Raw genomic sequence first — 16,773 nt, forward strand, 5'->3', positions numbered from 1 at the left:
CTGTACATGCATGCAAGGGCAAGAGGTGAACCCTAGTCATTTGTGAACACTCCACCTCAGAAAGTTGACCTATAATGTTTACAAAAAACAGTCAACCACTGAATTTGATGTTTCCTGTCTTGACAATACAGGTTCCTGCACTACATGTAAAAGAACTGACTCACTGCGCCTGTACTACATGTAGTTTCCTGTGGTGGCCTTTATTGGTAGTGGCTGAATTAAAGATATATAGGGCATGGGGAGTTGACAAAAAACTGTTTATTTACGTTCCAGTATCCATGTGATTTAAGGAAACTGTTGGCTGGTTATGGCGTTTAAGCTCGGGTGGTTTTTCTTCGTGAAGTTCTTTAAGTAGCAGTTTCAGAGCTTCATGGTTTTGATTTAGAAGGGCATAATGCACTGCTGCAAGCTGGATTTCGGGGCTCCTAGGCCAATGAACCTGTTACAAAAACATTCATTAAATGAAGTTCAATAAATGTTATTATTATTCATTCAAAATATTTCCCCAATTCTGATTGGCTAAAAGCACACGCATAATTCACCATAACCAGCTACTGATGACCAAATTTGGAAGAATTTTGCGTTTAATGAACTGATGACGTCAAAAGTGCAACCTTCATGCAGGTTAATGCACTGTTAACCGAGAAGACCTGGGGATGAGGCTGAGTTGTTTTGGTTGTGAAAACAAAAATGGCGGACATTTCACTTGTTTCAGGAGTGAGAACTAGGTGAAACAATAGCTAAAAACATGGCAAGAACAGCAAGAAGACAACTCAAAGGGTGACATCTGCTATTTGGAGAATATTTGCAGAGCTGAACAACCCTAAACGTGCATTAACATTTAATGACCTGATGAATACATGATATCAACCTTCGAATTCGCTGATCCCAGGTAAACAATTATGACAAATAACCCATTTCCAGTTACGTAAAAACTTTAATTAATTATTATAATTTATGTTACAGCAATAATTCAACGTACAAGTTTGCACACTTACCGTAAACACCTCTTGTCTATTTTCAATTGCACTTTTAAGCATCTCCATGTCATTCACTAAGACTGCTTTGATTGCCCATTTTACAGGCATCAATGGAATGTCCTCGCTAAAAAGGTATACATACATTTATAATGGAACATTTATAGAGGTCTTATGTAATTAACCTTCAATTAAAGTAACTGTCCATAAGGTTTATGAGAGAGACATTACCTCCCTAAGCCTGACACTAACTACATGTATATCTAGGAATTAAAACAGACCTGGTTTCAAATGTTGGATCTTTTTCAAGCAGTTTAATATTTTCATTTGGAATAAGCACTCCAGCTCTTCTTGGTTTATCCTTCTTCGCAACCAATGCCTTTTTCTTCCGTTCTTTCTTTTCTTTAGGTTCAGCAGCTTTCCGCTTCCTACCTGGACCGTTGACGGGCGTGGCTGCACCCTTTTTCTGACCTCGTTTCCCCCTCTTGGCTGGAGAAGAGGTTGAAGAAGACCTGGAGCCACTTCGTGTTCGTTTTGCAGGAGGTTCATCTTCTGCCTCTTCTGCATCTTCATCACCAAGCTCATCATCATCATCATCATCTTTAAAAATTAATTTATTCAAATGAAAACAAGATATTATTAATTATTTTGGCACAATTTTAACTCCATGTTAATCATACAGTGGCATACTAACTTATGGTTAAAATAGGTCATCAACAATAGATAAGGTTGCTATTAGAAAGTACCACCTTAGAGGTACTTATAAACAAAGTGTTATGCAGAAAGGTTCCACCCATGGGGGGCGGGGGGACCCCTTACTTCAGTTTTGAGAGAAAAGGTACCCTTTTTGTTTACCTTTTTGGAGGAAACAGTAGCTGTTTCACATGTCTAGTCTACAGTGTAGTTTAGAGTTTTGCATCCCTTTAAACTGCTGTAAATGTACCTTTTCAAAAAATTTCTATAATGAATAAATCACAATATCAGAACGTCTTCTTGACTTTCTCACAGGCATAAATGCTTCTGTTAGCCCTGAAATCTGAAAAAGGCACCCCTTTAGAACTGCCAGAGCTTCCCTGTATACATGTCAGCTATTATTGGGAGTGCCCTAGCCCAACCCCCCCCCCCACCCCCACAGCAGGCTTTTAGCCCTTCAGAAACAAACCTCCTTCATCCTGTGAAACTTCTTCCTCCCCTCGTTCAGCAGCAAGAGCTTCTTTTAACAGTTTCTTGGTTTGTTTTATGTGTGGCTTGGAAATCGAATATTTCTCAGGCTGCACCTCTGACAAAGCTACACGAGTGATAACGGAATCCATGTAACAAACATCATCAAATGAAACCTGGAAGAAGAAATTCTAGTATCTAGAAAGCCATAATTAGGTTAAATAACAAAGACAGACTGTGCAACCGCAAGAAAATTGAATTACTTACTACCGAGGAACAACTAATACTATTGAATATGGACAAGTTTGGTTTATGCATGTAGCAAAAATAATTTAATTCTGAATGGAAATACAGTTGAACATCACTAAAAATAAACTCCATATATGAAGTCCTTGGTATAACGAACAATTTTCTTTACAACAGTAATAGCAAGACACATGAAAAAAAACCTTGATGTAACAGATCAGAACCACTTTTAGTGAAAAAGTCTTGCCAGTCCCTTGGCCCTTCGTTTAATTATTTCAAGGTTCAACTGTAATTTTTGAAGAATCCCTCACATTGCCTTAAATGAGGCTATTGCGGCTAATTAATTCGGAGCCACAATATAACGCTGTAAATTCCGGTGTCTAAAAGAAACAAAACAAAACGGAGTGACTGTGGGAGTGGCCGCATCACGAGAAAAACAAACAGTAACGCAATCCAACACCACTTGTTTATTTCCACCACGTTTGGTGCCCTTTCTAAGACAACACGAGTTACCTCTTTCCCAGACGATAAAGATATGACTACGTTTATTCACTATAACATTCGAGAGGTCTGCTAGCAACCAGAAAGGCAAAAAGCAAAATTTTCCATTCGAAGCTGTGAGCAAACCACAAGGGACAAATTATAAAAGACCATGGCTAAAAAAGGCCTTTCTCGTGACTGTCGTGATAAACGCCGAAAAGGACTTATAACAATAATGGGAAACATTTGTAAAATTAATACGAGAAACGTAGCTCACCTCGTACAAGTTATCATCAACTCTATTAAACCATGCCACTCCAAAGCTAGTAGCGCTTTCGGGTACGTCTTCGAGCACGCGACAGACGTAGAAATCACCTTCCTCTCCGCGCACAGTCAAAACATCGCCTGCGTAGAACTCAAACTCTTCAGTTAAATCTGCCAAAGGAACAACTTTTCCTCTTCTTTTCATGGACATTAATCGGCGTGACATACGCAGCGGAGGTGCAATTTCTTCCTCCTCGACGCTCGCACGCGTTTGTCCGCCTCTGGCCGACGCGGAAAGTGATTTCTTGCTTGAAGCGAGGGAAACAGAAATGTCATTTTCATCTTCGCTAGAAACCGCCGCATCTGTATCTCCACCCTCAGAATCACCATCGCCTTTTTCATCAAGCAAATCATCTTCACCTGGTGGTAATTCTCCACCTTCGAGGTCTTCAACTTCTTCGTCCACATGTACCTCAAGATCTTCTTCTCGGACTTGGTCGGGATCAGCCTCGGATGGCGGTCGGCTTGCCGATTCACAAGTTTCCCTTTCCAACTCAACTAAGATTGCTAAAGAAGACTGTTTCTTGAGAAGACGAGGTCTACTTGCCATTTTAAACAGTCGATTCTTTTGATTCACGTTTAAGCCAAAAATTAAGCTAAAAAAAACAATGCCCCACAAGCTGTTTGTCCCTCAGGCGTCGACTGAGATGTGACTGTTGATTCTCTTGGAACTCCGCAATGATACTGAGTGAACTGATAAGTGGGTGAATTTAAAGCCACATAAGTGCGTGGGCAGATGGTCTGGGCAAGCCCGAAATTACAAATTAAAGAATTGCAAGGCACGCTTTTCTGTAATGTCCGCTTTCGTTCACGCTTCGTTCCTTTTCAAAAAGGGAAGAGGCAGAGACTGGTTTCCAGTTCTGGCATTTCTCGCGTGACACGTAACCATTGATGATAGATGTAACACAACTGGCGTCTAAAAAGAACTTGCGCGAAACCCACTTTTTGAAATCTTTCATACATTCTGTCTTAGCTTACGAAGGCCCTTCTTTTTTTTCCCGCAGAAATTTTATTAAAGCTAAAACTAACTTTTCCGAAAACCTCGCCTCCACAAGCTATGCCGAAACACCCCACCCCCGACCCCGCCTCGGCTTCCCCCTTGAAACTCACAATGCATCATGGGTGTGGTGGAGTAAACCTCTGAAATGGCGGAAGGAGACAGCATTTTCTCCAAAATCATTCGTAGAGAGATTCCTTCTGAATTCCTTCACGAGGATGAACAAGTATGTTATTCTCATTTAGCTCGTTAACTTAAATCATTTAAGATTTGCGACTTAACAATATTATCAACAATTTTGCTCTTTAATGAGGTGAAAAAACTCAAGAAAGGTCCGTAGGTTGTGAATTTCACATTTGAAATAAGCTTAGAGTAGTTTCAGTTTCATTTTCTGCATTTTTAATGTATGATTTTTCATTTGGTGCATCTGCATCTCCATCCGTTACAAGCAAGCCAATCCACTCTTCTTTTCCTGTAAACTCCTCCATATTTAACTGTTAACTGCTATGTTGGAGTTTTGAGTCAGAAACCATGTGCAAGTGAAAACCCAAGGGTGAATCCGGGATTGGCAAAAATACCCGTCCCCCAGGTCGCAAAAAGGTGCTAATGCCCCACCCCCAGGACTGATAAGGCATGTAAATCCCCCACATTTGCCTGTGGGGGATGGGTGCAGCAACTGACTGATGGATAACAGCTTGAAATGGTTATGATTTCAGTGTGTTGCCATAAAGGACATTAATCCTCAGGCACCTGTACACTTCCTTGTCATTCCAAAGAAGCCAATTCCCCAGCTGTCAAAAGCAGAAGATGCCGATGAGCAGGTGAGGATAGTAAGGAAAGGTTAAATGGACTGAAATTTAAAAGGGTGATACTGTGTGGCACAGAATTTTTGCGGGTTCTTATTTTTTTGTGATATTTGCAATTATTACAGTGATCCGCAAAAACAAGTTCCCACAAATAAAAATTACCGAACATTTTTCCTGAAAAAATTTACTCCTGAGTAAATATTCTCTAACAAAAATACACTACTAAGAAATTGTGTCTGATCAATTACAACTTTCCTCTTCCATTCATTCAGAAACAAAACAGTATACAATGTTCTTTTACATAGGGTGGGCATGTTGTAGTATTTTATTTCCATTGCACCTACTTAACAAAAACAGAAATATTATCAATGCTGAGCACTGGGTACCGGTACTTTCTAAAAATCGCAAAAATTAATCCATAGCAAGAAAAAAACAATCTGTCTTTATTGCCAAAAGCCTTCTTGCAAGACATAAAAAATTGCCAATCTGCAAAAATATACTCCTACAAAAATTTTGTGCCACGTGGTAATCTCCTTACAACTAACAGGTTCTTGGGTCACATGATTTGCACCCAAGATGAACTAATAACCCACCTGTTACGACCTCATTGCCTTACAGTCACCCACAACCCTCTGTGTGAAACCACATCCCTTGTGCCACTCAAGGAAAAGATAGCCAGTAACTATTATAGGGTAAATAGAACTGAAAATTTTGCCTCCTTCATATGTGAAGAAACGAGAAAAGAATGATAACCAGCATCATGCACTTCCAGAAAATTCTGGATATTTTGTGACCAGAAAACAGCTTGACAAGCATCTCAGAGTATTCTTATTATTGATTTATCATTATCATTACTGTATTATGATAAACGTTCTTTAAAACACGAGCTTTTGATTCCACTGGAACTATGTGAACGACCAGGATAATCGGGAAAACCGGGAAAACCAGGACAACTGGGAAAACCAGGAGGCCATGATGACTGGGATGACTAGGACCACCAGAACAACTGAGACAATTCGGATAACCAGGACAACCGAGGTAAACCAGGACGACCGGGATTACTGGAACAACTGGAAAGACTGGGATGATTGAGACCACTGGAACAACTGAGACAAATGGGATAACTAGGACAGCTAAGACAACTGGGACAACCGAGACAACCAGGACACCCACAACTGGGACATTTGGGATAACTGGGATGACTATTATAGCAAGTGCGTCAACAATGGTGGTGGACAGCTAAGACAACTGGGACAACCGAGACAACCAGGACACCCACAACTGGGACATTTGGGATAACTAGGATGACTTTTATAGCAAGTGCGTCAACAATGGTGGTGGACAGCTAAGACAACTGCGACAACCGAGACAACCAGGACACCCACAACTGGGACATTTGGGATAACTGGGATGACTATTATAGCAATTAAGTGCGTCAACAATGGTGGTGGGGGATCATCTAAAGTTGTCAGGCTACACCTTTGATGGGTCCTCCTCTTCGAGTCTCATAATGGAGGAGTTAGGAAGACAATCAAAGTATTATTTTGTCAGGCTACAACATTAAACAGAGACGCTGGTTACGAGGTCCTTGTGATTCATTGAAACGTTTGTTTCGTGATTAGTTAAATGGCATTGTAAATCGCAAGACAAAATGCCTAAATCCATCACTTGATAAAGATTCTCTGATGGAATCAAAAGCTTGTGTTTAAAAAAGTTTTTTCCTATCCTTTATATTGAATCGTCATTTATCACTGTGACAGGATTAAGTGAGTCTTTTTTTCCTAAGACATTATCATTATTAATTTATTAATACTGTTTTTATTATTATTATAATCATAACTATAATAAATTTGTCAAATCTGATTGGCTATCAACTGCCCTGATTCACAGGGAAAAATAACCGATTCCCATTTTTGGATATTTTTGGGTATTTAAAGAATACCCACAAAAATCCCAAATTTGGAAGAGTGAGACAAGTCCCAATCTGGGAACTTGGTTGGGAATTCCCTGGTTGGGACTTGTCTCACTTTGCCAAATTTGGGATTTTTATGGGTATTCTTTAAACACCCAAAAATATCCAAAAATGGGAATCGGTTATTTTTTCCTGTGATTTCAGCCTTAATTGGACAGTTTAATAGGACAGTACACGCCATACCTAAGAAATTGGACAGTACGCGCCATCACGTGCGCGCTTAAATGGCTTTCTTTTTCGTTACTGCTAGCAAAACAAAATTTCAAATTTCGTGTTTTGATTTAAAAGATAGCCTATTATGTCACAAATTTTGTTAAAGTTATGATTAATTGGTAACAGAACTTTGTGTTGTCCAATTCGGTCTCTGATCATACTCGTGATTAAACAAATCGGACTCCCGCTATGCGGTCGTCCGATTTTGTTAATCACTCATATGATTACAGACCAAATTGGAATCCACTCAGTCCTGTTACCATTACTTATTATTACTATTATTATTATTATTGTTGTTGTTGTTATTATTATTATTATTATTCTAGAGGGTGAAAGGGGTAAATCTTTGCAAGTTACATGGTTAAATGACTGTTGTGATACTTCACATACCAACCTAGCTTGTTCAGTCCCCTTTTTTTCCATAAGATCATCAAGATTGAGCACTTTGCATTAGTGGTGGCCACCATCAGCTCTCTTGGCTACATAGCCTGTTGAGGAGTGTCTCATTGCTTGATACATATGAAACCAAGATGGCTACCCCAAGTGCTTGATCCTGAAAATCTTATGAAAAGATAGGAATATATCTAATATTGACCCAGCTCTCTACTGCTACTGGCATTTATAACTGTCTGGAAGCAAGAAAACAAGAGATTTTGTAAGATCATTTTTCATTTTCAATATTTTGTCTCAGTTACTAGGCCATCTACTGTTAGTTGCCAAAAAAGTTGCAGCTGAACAGAACCTGACCAAAGGGTTTCGCATAGTGATTAATGATGGCCCTGAGGGAGGACAGGAGGTGTACCATATCCATGTTCATGTTTTGGGTGGACGACAATTGACCTGGCCCCCAGGTTAGGTGAGTAACTTGCAAATTACCCCCAGTTGGTTCTAAGCATGTACACATGATGAAAAAATGTATGTTCGAATTGGGTGTAAACACTACATGTTTGCCTCCAAGCATTCAAAGTTTAGAGTGTTGTGGGTTGGCCTTGTTTCTTACAGGCGGCAGTTGTTTAAATTTTCCCGTTTCTGGGTAGGTTACTCATGGAGGTTTGAGTGGATTTAAAGGACAAATGAAGACCTCTCTGCTAAGGACATTTTTGCTGCATATTGAATAAAAAGAGGACTCTCTTTATGGTTACCGAGTGGCCATTCTTTTAGCCTTCAAAATTCATCTAATCGTGACAAAAGTTCTTCTTCAGAGATTATTAAAGTACACAGGGTTCGTACAGAGTCTTGGATTCTTACAAAAGTCTTAAAATTTATCCAGCTATTTTCCAGACCAGGAAAATAGATGAAGTTTGGAAAAAATGAAAAAAAGTCTTTTCTAAGCTACAACAATTGCTTTATAAGTAATTTTATTCAACCTCGCCTGTATGTTTGCAGGGCAGCATGAAAAAAGCTGTGTTCCTTCACCTGTTTGATAAAACAGGTGAAGGAAAAAGGTCTGGAAAAAGTCTTGAATTTTGGATCCAAAAATCGTGTGAACCCTGAACTGTAAAGCACTGCAAGCCCTATTTGCTTAGTAGCTTGACCTCTATAAGTGAGATTTTTTATGTCTAATGTGAAATTAACTGAAGTTATGCTGGAGGCTAGGGTATCTAAGATACCTTGACCAATAGTGATCAAGATGCTTCAAATGTTAAACTGTTATCGCCAGATGTTGAATTTATATTTGTGATCTGGCTTATTGTCCCTGTTAAGTGCAGACCATCTTGATCATCTAATTTCCTGATGGCTTAAAGGGCCTATGTCGTGCTATTTGCTGTTATTTATGAACAATTTTATATGAACAGTTTCTAATGTTATGCCTGCAAAAACCGGTCAGTATAAAACACGGACTGCGGACTGCGGACCACGGACTGCGGACTGGGTATAAAATACGGACTAGGTATAAAATGCGGACTCCGGACTGAGTATAAAACAGGGACTAGGTATAAAACGCGGACTACAGACTATGTATGTAAAAACGACTTGAGAAAGGTAAAACTGAGAGAAATGGAAAGCGGTCTAGCAAAACAGTAGTCCCTGCTTTAACATTCCTCACGTAGTTTATTCTTCCCACGGAGAAGGAAGGTCATGCGGGAACTCAAGGCAACTGAAATTAAACTCTGAATTTTATAAAAGGAGGGAGTTAGAAGAGATTTCAATTTGCAGTTTTAAACCAATAAGAAGCAGCGAATTTAAAAAAAATAGTATTGATGTAAGTCAGATCAGTAAATTTCTTATCGGATGCCACAATTCCGTTTCAAATGAAGCCTTGGGAATATGAGGACTGAATGAAGAACTCAGACGAGAAGGTCATTGTAGGGCATTCCGCGATGCACAAAAGCAGTATCAGGGGGGAAGGATTACTCACATACGTGAATGATTTCCGAAATGAGTCATCCAACGTTATGTTCTAAGCGATGATTATGATGACATGATTTACACCCTGCTCCTGATCCCCGGAGGGTGGTACCACCGGGAATTCTTGGTGGGGGTGTGGTGCACGGTTCTCCGAATCCTGACGTTTTTGCAGACCAAAAAAATGCCATTTTCCACATCCGTTTTCAGACCAGATCTCTAAAATCCATACCCATTTTCGGACCTGGCCTAATTTAGCCTGTCCCAGGCTCTCAGATAGTTGGGGAGACTCCCCAGCTTTCTCCCGTTTTCGTTTCGTGTTTTTGCTTTCTCAATTCAGCGGACCCAACTATCTCAGAGCCTGGAACAGTTTAGGTCTAATTAGGCAGAAATTATGTCATCATTACCAAGTTAGAGCGGAAACAAAAAAAATTCTCCAAATGCATTTCGAATTCGCACATTTCTATTTCGTTCTTATTCATTTGGAATTGAAACGATAAATCCGTCCATTCATGCACGCTCCCGTAGTTCCCTCCAAAACCATACCCGATTCCACACCAAAACGGGCAAAGTGTTTTCAGACCAAAAAGGCCCAAAACTCCTACCCTTCCATTATATAAGGAAGTACCACCCCCGATCCTGACCCCTTTCATGATTGTTAGAGACCAAGACAAGGTCTAAAAATGGGTGAAGAAAATAGCATTTTGACCCGGCTCATGATTCAGAGAACCGAGCGACACACCTCCACCAAGACTGATTTATAGGAGTATTTACAACTTTAACTCACGTGTCTTGCTATTTAGCGATCTTTTGATCTTATTTTTCCTTACCTAGAACCAATTAGCACCGTTTTTACCAAAGAAGTCCGTAGCCCGTATTTTATACCCAGTCCTCAGTCCGCAGTCTGCGTTTTATACTTTGTCCGTGTTTTATACCTAGTCCGTGTTTTCCAGTCCGCGTTTTATACCCAGTCCACAGTCCGTAGTCCGCAATCCGCAGTCCGCAGTCCATGTTTTATACTGACCGCTGCAAAAACTACCAAAGAAAGTATAATGGCTAGTTCTCTACAATGAATTTGTTGATATCATCTTCATAACTCTACAGAGGATTATTTTGTGTATGGAGGCAAACATCCCCCCTTTAAAACAACTGGGACACTTATCGCTACTTCTCAATTTTGCAGGTGCAAGAAACACATCTTCATTGTAGCTGCATGGAATGTTATTGTTTGAAAATGAAAAGAAAGTAAATAAAGCTTCCAAATTGGTAAAAGTTGTTCTCTTTCTTTTATACTTCACCAACTGAAACTCTTTTCTCAAAAAAGTATGTACTGACACTTATTGTAAGATCCCAAGACAAGGTCAAGGGAAACATTGGAACTCAAGTCATTGAAGGGAAAACAAAAGTAACTGGTTTCCTGAGGTACCTGTGTATAACAATAACATTTATTTATACTGCGCAAATTCAACTATATAGTTTTCAAATGCGCCTTATATATGGGGTATATAGAGTGTTTTCACATGACGTCACGGCGGCCATATTGGTGTCCCAAAACAATGAAACGGCGGCCATGTTGGTGTCCCAAACCAATTCTCTGGGAGTTGTACTCTTTTCTTATGCAAACGCTTTCTTTTGTTCCTATAAATTTGCATAGATGCTGGCCACGTGAGTGAAAACACTCTATAGGGCTATACCGCTGTGAAGCGTTAGTTTTCGAGTAGTTTTCTGTTGGATAGGGTATTTAAAATCAGAGAGTAGTAGTTGGGGTCTAGATTAGGTTATCATTTTCCAGGAAACTGATCAATTGGTTGGAGATTTTAGTCTAGACTAGGGAAACTGGGAATTTCCACTCCAAAAGATGTAAAAATCAAATCGTCAAGTTTAAATTTATACATCCCGGCCTAAAAGACACTCTAGGATAGGGGTAGCCTGCGTAGCAGGTGCTTGGAAGTAGAGGGTGAAAGAGAGAACAGGCGCTCGCGAGGGAGACACGCGAGAGGTGAGGGAGGAAAAATTTAAAGCTGTGTGTTAACCATCAGTTTATTGCTCCATCACTCGATAATCAGATAACCCAGCTGATCTTAATAACAGATATATTTAGACCAAAGATAAAATGTACAATGCTTTTTGGCAGCACGCTTTGTTTATGCGAGGTCAGTCATTTTCTGTCAAAACTTAAAACTTAAAGGATGGCAGCTGATACGATGGACGGGTTTCTCTCAAAACCTGAAATTCAAAGAAAATAATAATTATTATTCCACGTGATTAAGTTGACTAAAACTGGTAGCATAGCTTTTGTTGTTGTATCAGCTGAATGAGCAAGTCTTAAGTCTCAATCTCTGAAGGAATTCTTTATTTGAAATAAGATCCTGATATCCAGGGTTATATATTCTGTGTGTTAAAACCTTTTAACACCTAATATCAGAGTTTAAATTCTCATTTGGTGCCCCATACAATTTCCATTAAAGTTGTGGGAAGAAGTTGTTAAATTGTGAACTATCTTGTGTGATCATGTGCATAATAATCTTATCGCTAATCTGCTTTACAGAGCATTGATATTACAAGGAGAAATTTGATGCTGATCAGTCTTGCGGCTTAAAGGGTTAAGCTTGTATTCAACATCTCTTGGTCAGTTTTCCTCATCCCATCTAAATAGAAGATCAAGAAGGAGGTTGTTCACTGTATTTTTATAGCACAACTGTATACAACTCTTACATGTAGTCACTGGGTTTCCACACAGCAGAGGAGTAAATACTTCTTCCTCATAATGGCATGTCTGTATCTCCTTCACAGAAATAATCTGTTCAAAAAAAGGAAAATACCGAAAACAGTGAGTGATAAAAGGAATGACAGCTAAAAGTGCTGTATTAAACTACCAAAAAAACAGTTTATTTTACCGCTAACATGCAGTTCTTAGCTCATCATGCTTTTGCATGCATTATGCTAATCCCAGGAGGTTAAGAAGAAAAAAAAACCAAAGTCGGTTGAACAGTTTCATTTCAGGCTGGTGTACATTTGTTAATTTCTCACTCATTCAATAAAATTCAAAATCACTCCCAATATTGCAGTCAAAAAATAAAAAGGATATCACATCACCAAAGTCTTATTCCATTATTCCTGTTAATAAGCTACCCAGCACCACAGGCATCACACGTCTGACATTATACCTCTGTCATCTGACATCAGACATCTGTTATCAGACATCTGTCTTCAGACATCTGACATCAGACGTCTGACGTCATACCTCTGTCATCAAATGTCTGTTATCAGACATCTTTTATCAGACATCTCACATCAAACCACGGTTCTCAGACACCTGTCATCAGACATCATACCTTTGTCATGCGACATCTTACATCAGATGTCTGTTATCAGACATCCGTCATCAGACTTCTGACATCACACATCTGTTATCAGACATCTGTCATTAGACGTCTAACATCTGACGTCTGTCTTTAGACATTAGACATCAGTCGTCTGAAATCAGAGATCTGTCATCACACATAAGACATCAGAAGTCTGACATCAAACATCTGTCATCACACATCTGACTTCAGACGTCTGACATCATACCTGTGTCATCAGACATCTAACATCAGACGTCTGTTGTCAGACATCTGTCATCATATCTCTGTCATCAGACGTCTTATATTAGAGGTTTGTTATCAGACATCTGTCAGCAGACGTCTGACATGAGACGTCTGTTATCAGACATCTGTCATCAGACATCTGATATCAGACATCTGTCATCAGACGTCTGACTTCTGTCTTTAGACATTAGACATCTGTCGTCTGACATCAGAGATCTGTGATCACACATAAGTCATCAGACGTCTGACAGCAAACATCTGTCATCACACGTCTGACATCAAACCTGTCATCAGATGTCTGATATCAGATATGTCATCAGACGTCTGATGTCAGACGTCTGTCATCACACATAAGACATCAGATGTCTGACATCAAACATCTGTCATCACACATTTGCCTTCAAACATCTGACATCATACCTCTGTCATCAGACATCTGTTGTCAGACATCTGTCATCAGACTTCTGACATCAGACGTCTGGTATAAGACATGTCTGACATCAGACATGTGTCATCACACATAAGAAATCAGAAGTCTGACATCAGACATCTGACATCAGATGTCCGACATCACACGTTTGTTGTCAGACATGTCATCAGACATCTGACATAAGACGTCTGTTGTCAGACATCTGACATCAGACATTAGACATCAGACGTCTGGTATCAGACATCAGTCATCAGACGTCTGACATCAAACATCTGTCATCACACATAACACATCAGATATTTGACATCAGACGTCTGACATTATACCTCTGTCATCAGACGTCTGACATCAGACGTCTGACTTTAGACAACTGACATTAGACATCAGACGTCTGATAACAGTTATATAACATAACATGTAACATCAGACGTCTGATAACAGTTATGACAGCAGACAACTGACATCAGATGTCTGCTGTCATATATCTGTTATCAGAGATCAGAAATCATATAACTGTTATCAGACATCTGATGTCATATCAGACATCTGATAACAGTTATATGACAGCAGACATCTGACATCAGACATCTGCTGTCATATAGTTGTTATCAGAGGTCTGACATCATATAACTGCTATCAGACGTCTGATAACAGTTATATAACATAACATAACATCAGACGTCTGACATTATACCTCTGTCATCAGACGTCTGTATAACATAACATATAACATCAGACGTCTGATAACAGTCATATGACAGCAGACACCTGACATCAGACATCTGCCAACATATAACTGTTTACAGAGATCTGAAATCATATAACTGTTATCAGACATCTGATAACAGTTATATAACATTAGACATCTGATAACAGTTACATGACAGCAGACATCTGACATCAGACATCTGCTGTCATATAGCTGTTATCAGAGGTCTGACATCATATAACTGCTATCAGATGTCTGATAACAGTTATATAACATAACATAACATCAGACCTCTGATAACAGTCATATGACAGCAGATGTCTGACATCAAACGTCTGCTGTCATATAACTGTTATCAGACGTCTGATATCATATAACTGTTATCAGACATCTGATATTAGACATCAGACATCTGATGACAGTTATATAACATAACAGATAAAATCAGGCATGACGTGTGATAACAGTTCCCTTATAGCCGACGTCCTCTGTCATATAACTGATATAACTGTTATCAGACGTCTGCTGTCATATAGCTTTTATCAAGGGTCTGACATCATATAACTGTTATCAGACGTCTGATGTCATATCAGACGTCTGATAACAGTTATATAACGTAACATGACATCAGACGTCTGATAACAGTCATCAGACATCAGACGTCGGCTGTCAGACATCTGTCATCAGACGTATGACATAAGACGTCTGTTATCAGACATCAGACATCATACCTCTGTCATCAGATGTCTGTTGTCAGACATCTGTCATCAGACTTCTGACATCAGATGGCTGGTATGAGACATCTGTCATCAGGTGTCTGACATCAAACATCTGTCATCACACATAACACATCAGACATTTGACATCAGACGTCTGACATTATACCTCTGTCATCAGATGTCTGACTTTATACCTCTGTCATCAGACGTCTGACATCAGGCGTCTAATAACAGTTGTATAACATAACATATAACATCAGACGTTTGATAACAGTTATATGACAGCAGAAACCTGAAATCAGACGTCTGCTGTCATATAATTGTTATCAGAGATCTGACATCATATAACTGTTATCAGACGTCGGATAACATTTATATTTCATCAGACGTCTGATAACAGTTATATGACAGCAGACATCTGACATCTGACGTCTCCTGTCATATAGCTGTTATGAGAGGTCTGAAATCATCTAACTGTTATCAGACGTCTGATGTCATATCAGACGTCTGATAACAGTTATATAACATAACATAAGATCAGACATCTAATAACAGTTTATATAACAGCAGACATATTATGACAGTAGATGTCTGACACCGGACATTACATATATCATAACAGATAAAATCAGACATCAGACATGTGATAACAGTTACATGACAGCAGACATCTGCTGTCATATGTCTGACATCATATAACTGTTATCAGACGTCTGATAGTAGACATCAGACGTCTGATAACGGTTATATGAGAGCAGACATCTGACATCAGACGTCTGCTGTCATATAACTGTTATCAGACGTCTGATACCATATAACTGCTTTTACGATTTGTAACGTTATTCTAAATTAATGGAGAAAGTTGGCAAAATAAATTTTCATGGATAACGTCCAGTCAAGATCTCTTAATGTCCTTATGTCCATAAGCGTCTCTCTAAACAAAGAACAATCCACGCCTTTAGCTAACGCTGCGGCTATATGGCCGGTAACCGGCCAAGGTCTTCAAAATACTAAATGGCCGGCAGTTCTATATTCTCAGTAAATTTCACAAAATCGAAAGATTCCAGCTAATCTAAACTATCATATGTCGATTTAGAAAAGTCAAGTGATCCTGAAATGCCTTACAGATCTCAAGTCTAGTGTTTGGTTTCCGCTGGGCTCAGAGGAGGAAATCATGTTTTGTGACACTTAAAAAATTTTTCAGCTCGACTGCCGGTCAAGGTTTTCAAAACACTAAATGGCCGGCAGTAGTTATATATACTTAGTAAATTTCCCAAAATCGAAAGATTCCAGCTAATCTAAACTATCATATGTCGATTTAGAAAAGTCAAGCGATCCTGAAATGCTTTAAAGATCTCAAGTCTAGTGTTTGGTTTACGCTATGTTTTGTGACACTTTTCAGCTCGACTGCCGGTCAAGGTTTTCAAAACACTAAATGGCCGGCAGTCCTATATTCTCAGTAAATTTCACAAAATCAAAACATTCCAGCTAATCTAAACTATAACATGCCGTGATCCTGATCAAACCAGCCGGTTTTGTGGGATTTCTGTATCATATTTTTGTTGGTCGCGAGTCTTCCAGATGTTCGTTACTGTTTTCTGTCTAAAGCGAGGCGTGACAGGCACGATAAAAACAGATAAAAACCTGGCATGACTGGGTGTGACGATAGTAACCTCTGTGAGACGCGGAAATGAGATGTCAGGACACTTTTATACTTATGGCTGGTTTTTTTCGTGTAATTTTGTACGGTGGCCCACAAGGGACAACGCTTCTACTTGAAAATGTAGTGTCGTTCTGTAAAAA

General features: G+C 39.3%; 3 protein-coding genes and 1 long non-coding RNA gene across 11 annotated transcripts in view; 2 read left to right on the plus strand and 2 right to left on the minus strand.

The window, feature by feature from the left end:
• The window catches only part of LOC140939175 (poly [ADP-ribose] polymerase tankyrase-like), a 40,306-nt gene extending 36,274 nt beyond the window's left edge, over positions 1–4,032 (minus strand). For 4 of the 7 annotated variants that reach the window (XM_073388737.1, XM_073388739.1, XM_073388738.1 and 1 more), the window contains exons 1-5: positions 3,142–4,030; positions 2,140–2,314; positions 1,259–1,577; positions 999–1,104; positions 267–439 (exon numbers count right to left, since the gene is read on the minus strand). In XM_073388737.1, coding sequence (XP_073244838.1) covers positions 267–439; positions 999–1,104; positions 1,259–1,577; positions 2,140–2,314; positions 3,142–3,738 — 1,370 coding nt within the window. In that variant the 5' untranslated portion in view covers positions 3,739–4,030. Of the gene's footprint in view, positions 1–266; positions 440–998; positions 1,105–1,258; positions 1,578–2,139; positions 2,315–3,141 lie in introns of those variants that run through there. The other 3 variants (XM_073388742.1, XM_073388740.1, XM_073388741.1) reach the window with 3 other exon arrangements.
• Positions 4,033–4,300: 268 nt separating this feature from the next.
• Positions 4,301–10,794, plus strand: LOC140939177 (adenosine 5'-monophosphoramidase HINT1-like). Its single transcript, XM_073388743.1, has 4 exons — positions 4,301–4,411; positions 4,902–5,006; positions 7,868–8,032; positions 10,706–10,794. Exons 1-3 carry the CDS (start codon positions 4,334–4,336, stop codon positions 8,030–8,032), a joined length of 348 nt encoding a protein of 115 aa, XP_073244844.1. The 5' UTR covers positions 4,301–4,333; the 3' UTR covers positions 10,706–10,794.
• A 740-nt stretch (positions 10,795–11,534) lies between these two features.
• LOC140939230 (uncharacterized) overlaps positions 11,535–16,773 on the minus strand; it is a 13,639-nt gene continuing 8,400 nt past the window's right edge. The window contains exons 2-3 of the long non-coding RNA XR_012165617.1: positions 12,238–12,322; positions 11,535–11,748 (exon numbers count right to left, since the gene is read on the minus strand). This is a non-coding gene — a long non-coding RNA (uncharacterized lncRNA). The remainder of the gene's footprint in view (positions 11,749–12,237; positions 12,323–16,773) is intronic.
• LOC140936543 (uncharacterized) overlaps positions 16,689–16,773 on the plus strand; it is a 4,042-nt gene continuing 3,957 nt past the window's right edge. Inside the window, exon 1 of one of the 2 annotated variants that reach the window (XM_073386035.1) lies at positions 16,689–16,773. This exon is cut by the window's right edge and continues 437 nt beyond it. The gene's annotated coding sequence lies outside the window, so the exon portion shown is untranslated. The other variant, XM_073386034.1, reaches the window with a different exon arrangement.

The sequence above is a fragment of the Porites lutea genome, chromosome 5 (assembly GCF_958299795.1).
Source record: "Porites lutea chromosome 5, jaPorLute2.1, whole genome shotgun sequence".
In the NCBI taxonomy this organism is placed as follows: Eukaryota; Metazoa; Cnidaria; class Anthozoa; order Scleractinia; family Poritidae; genus Porites; species Porites lutea.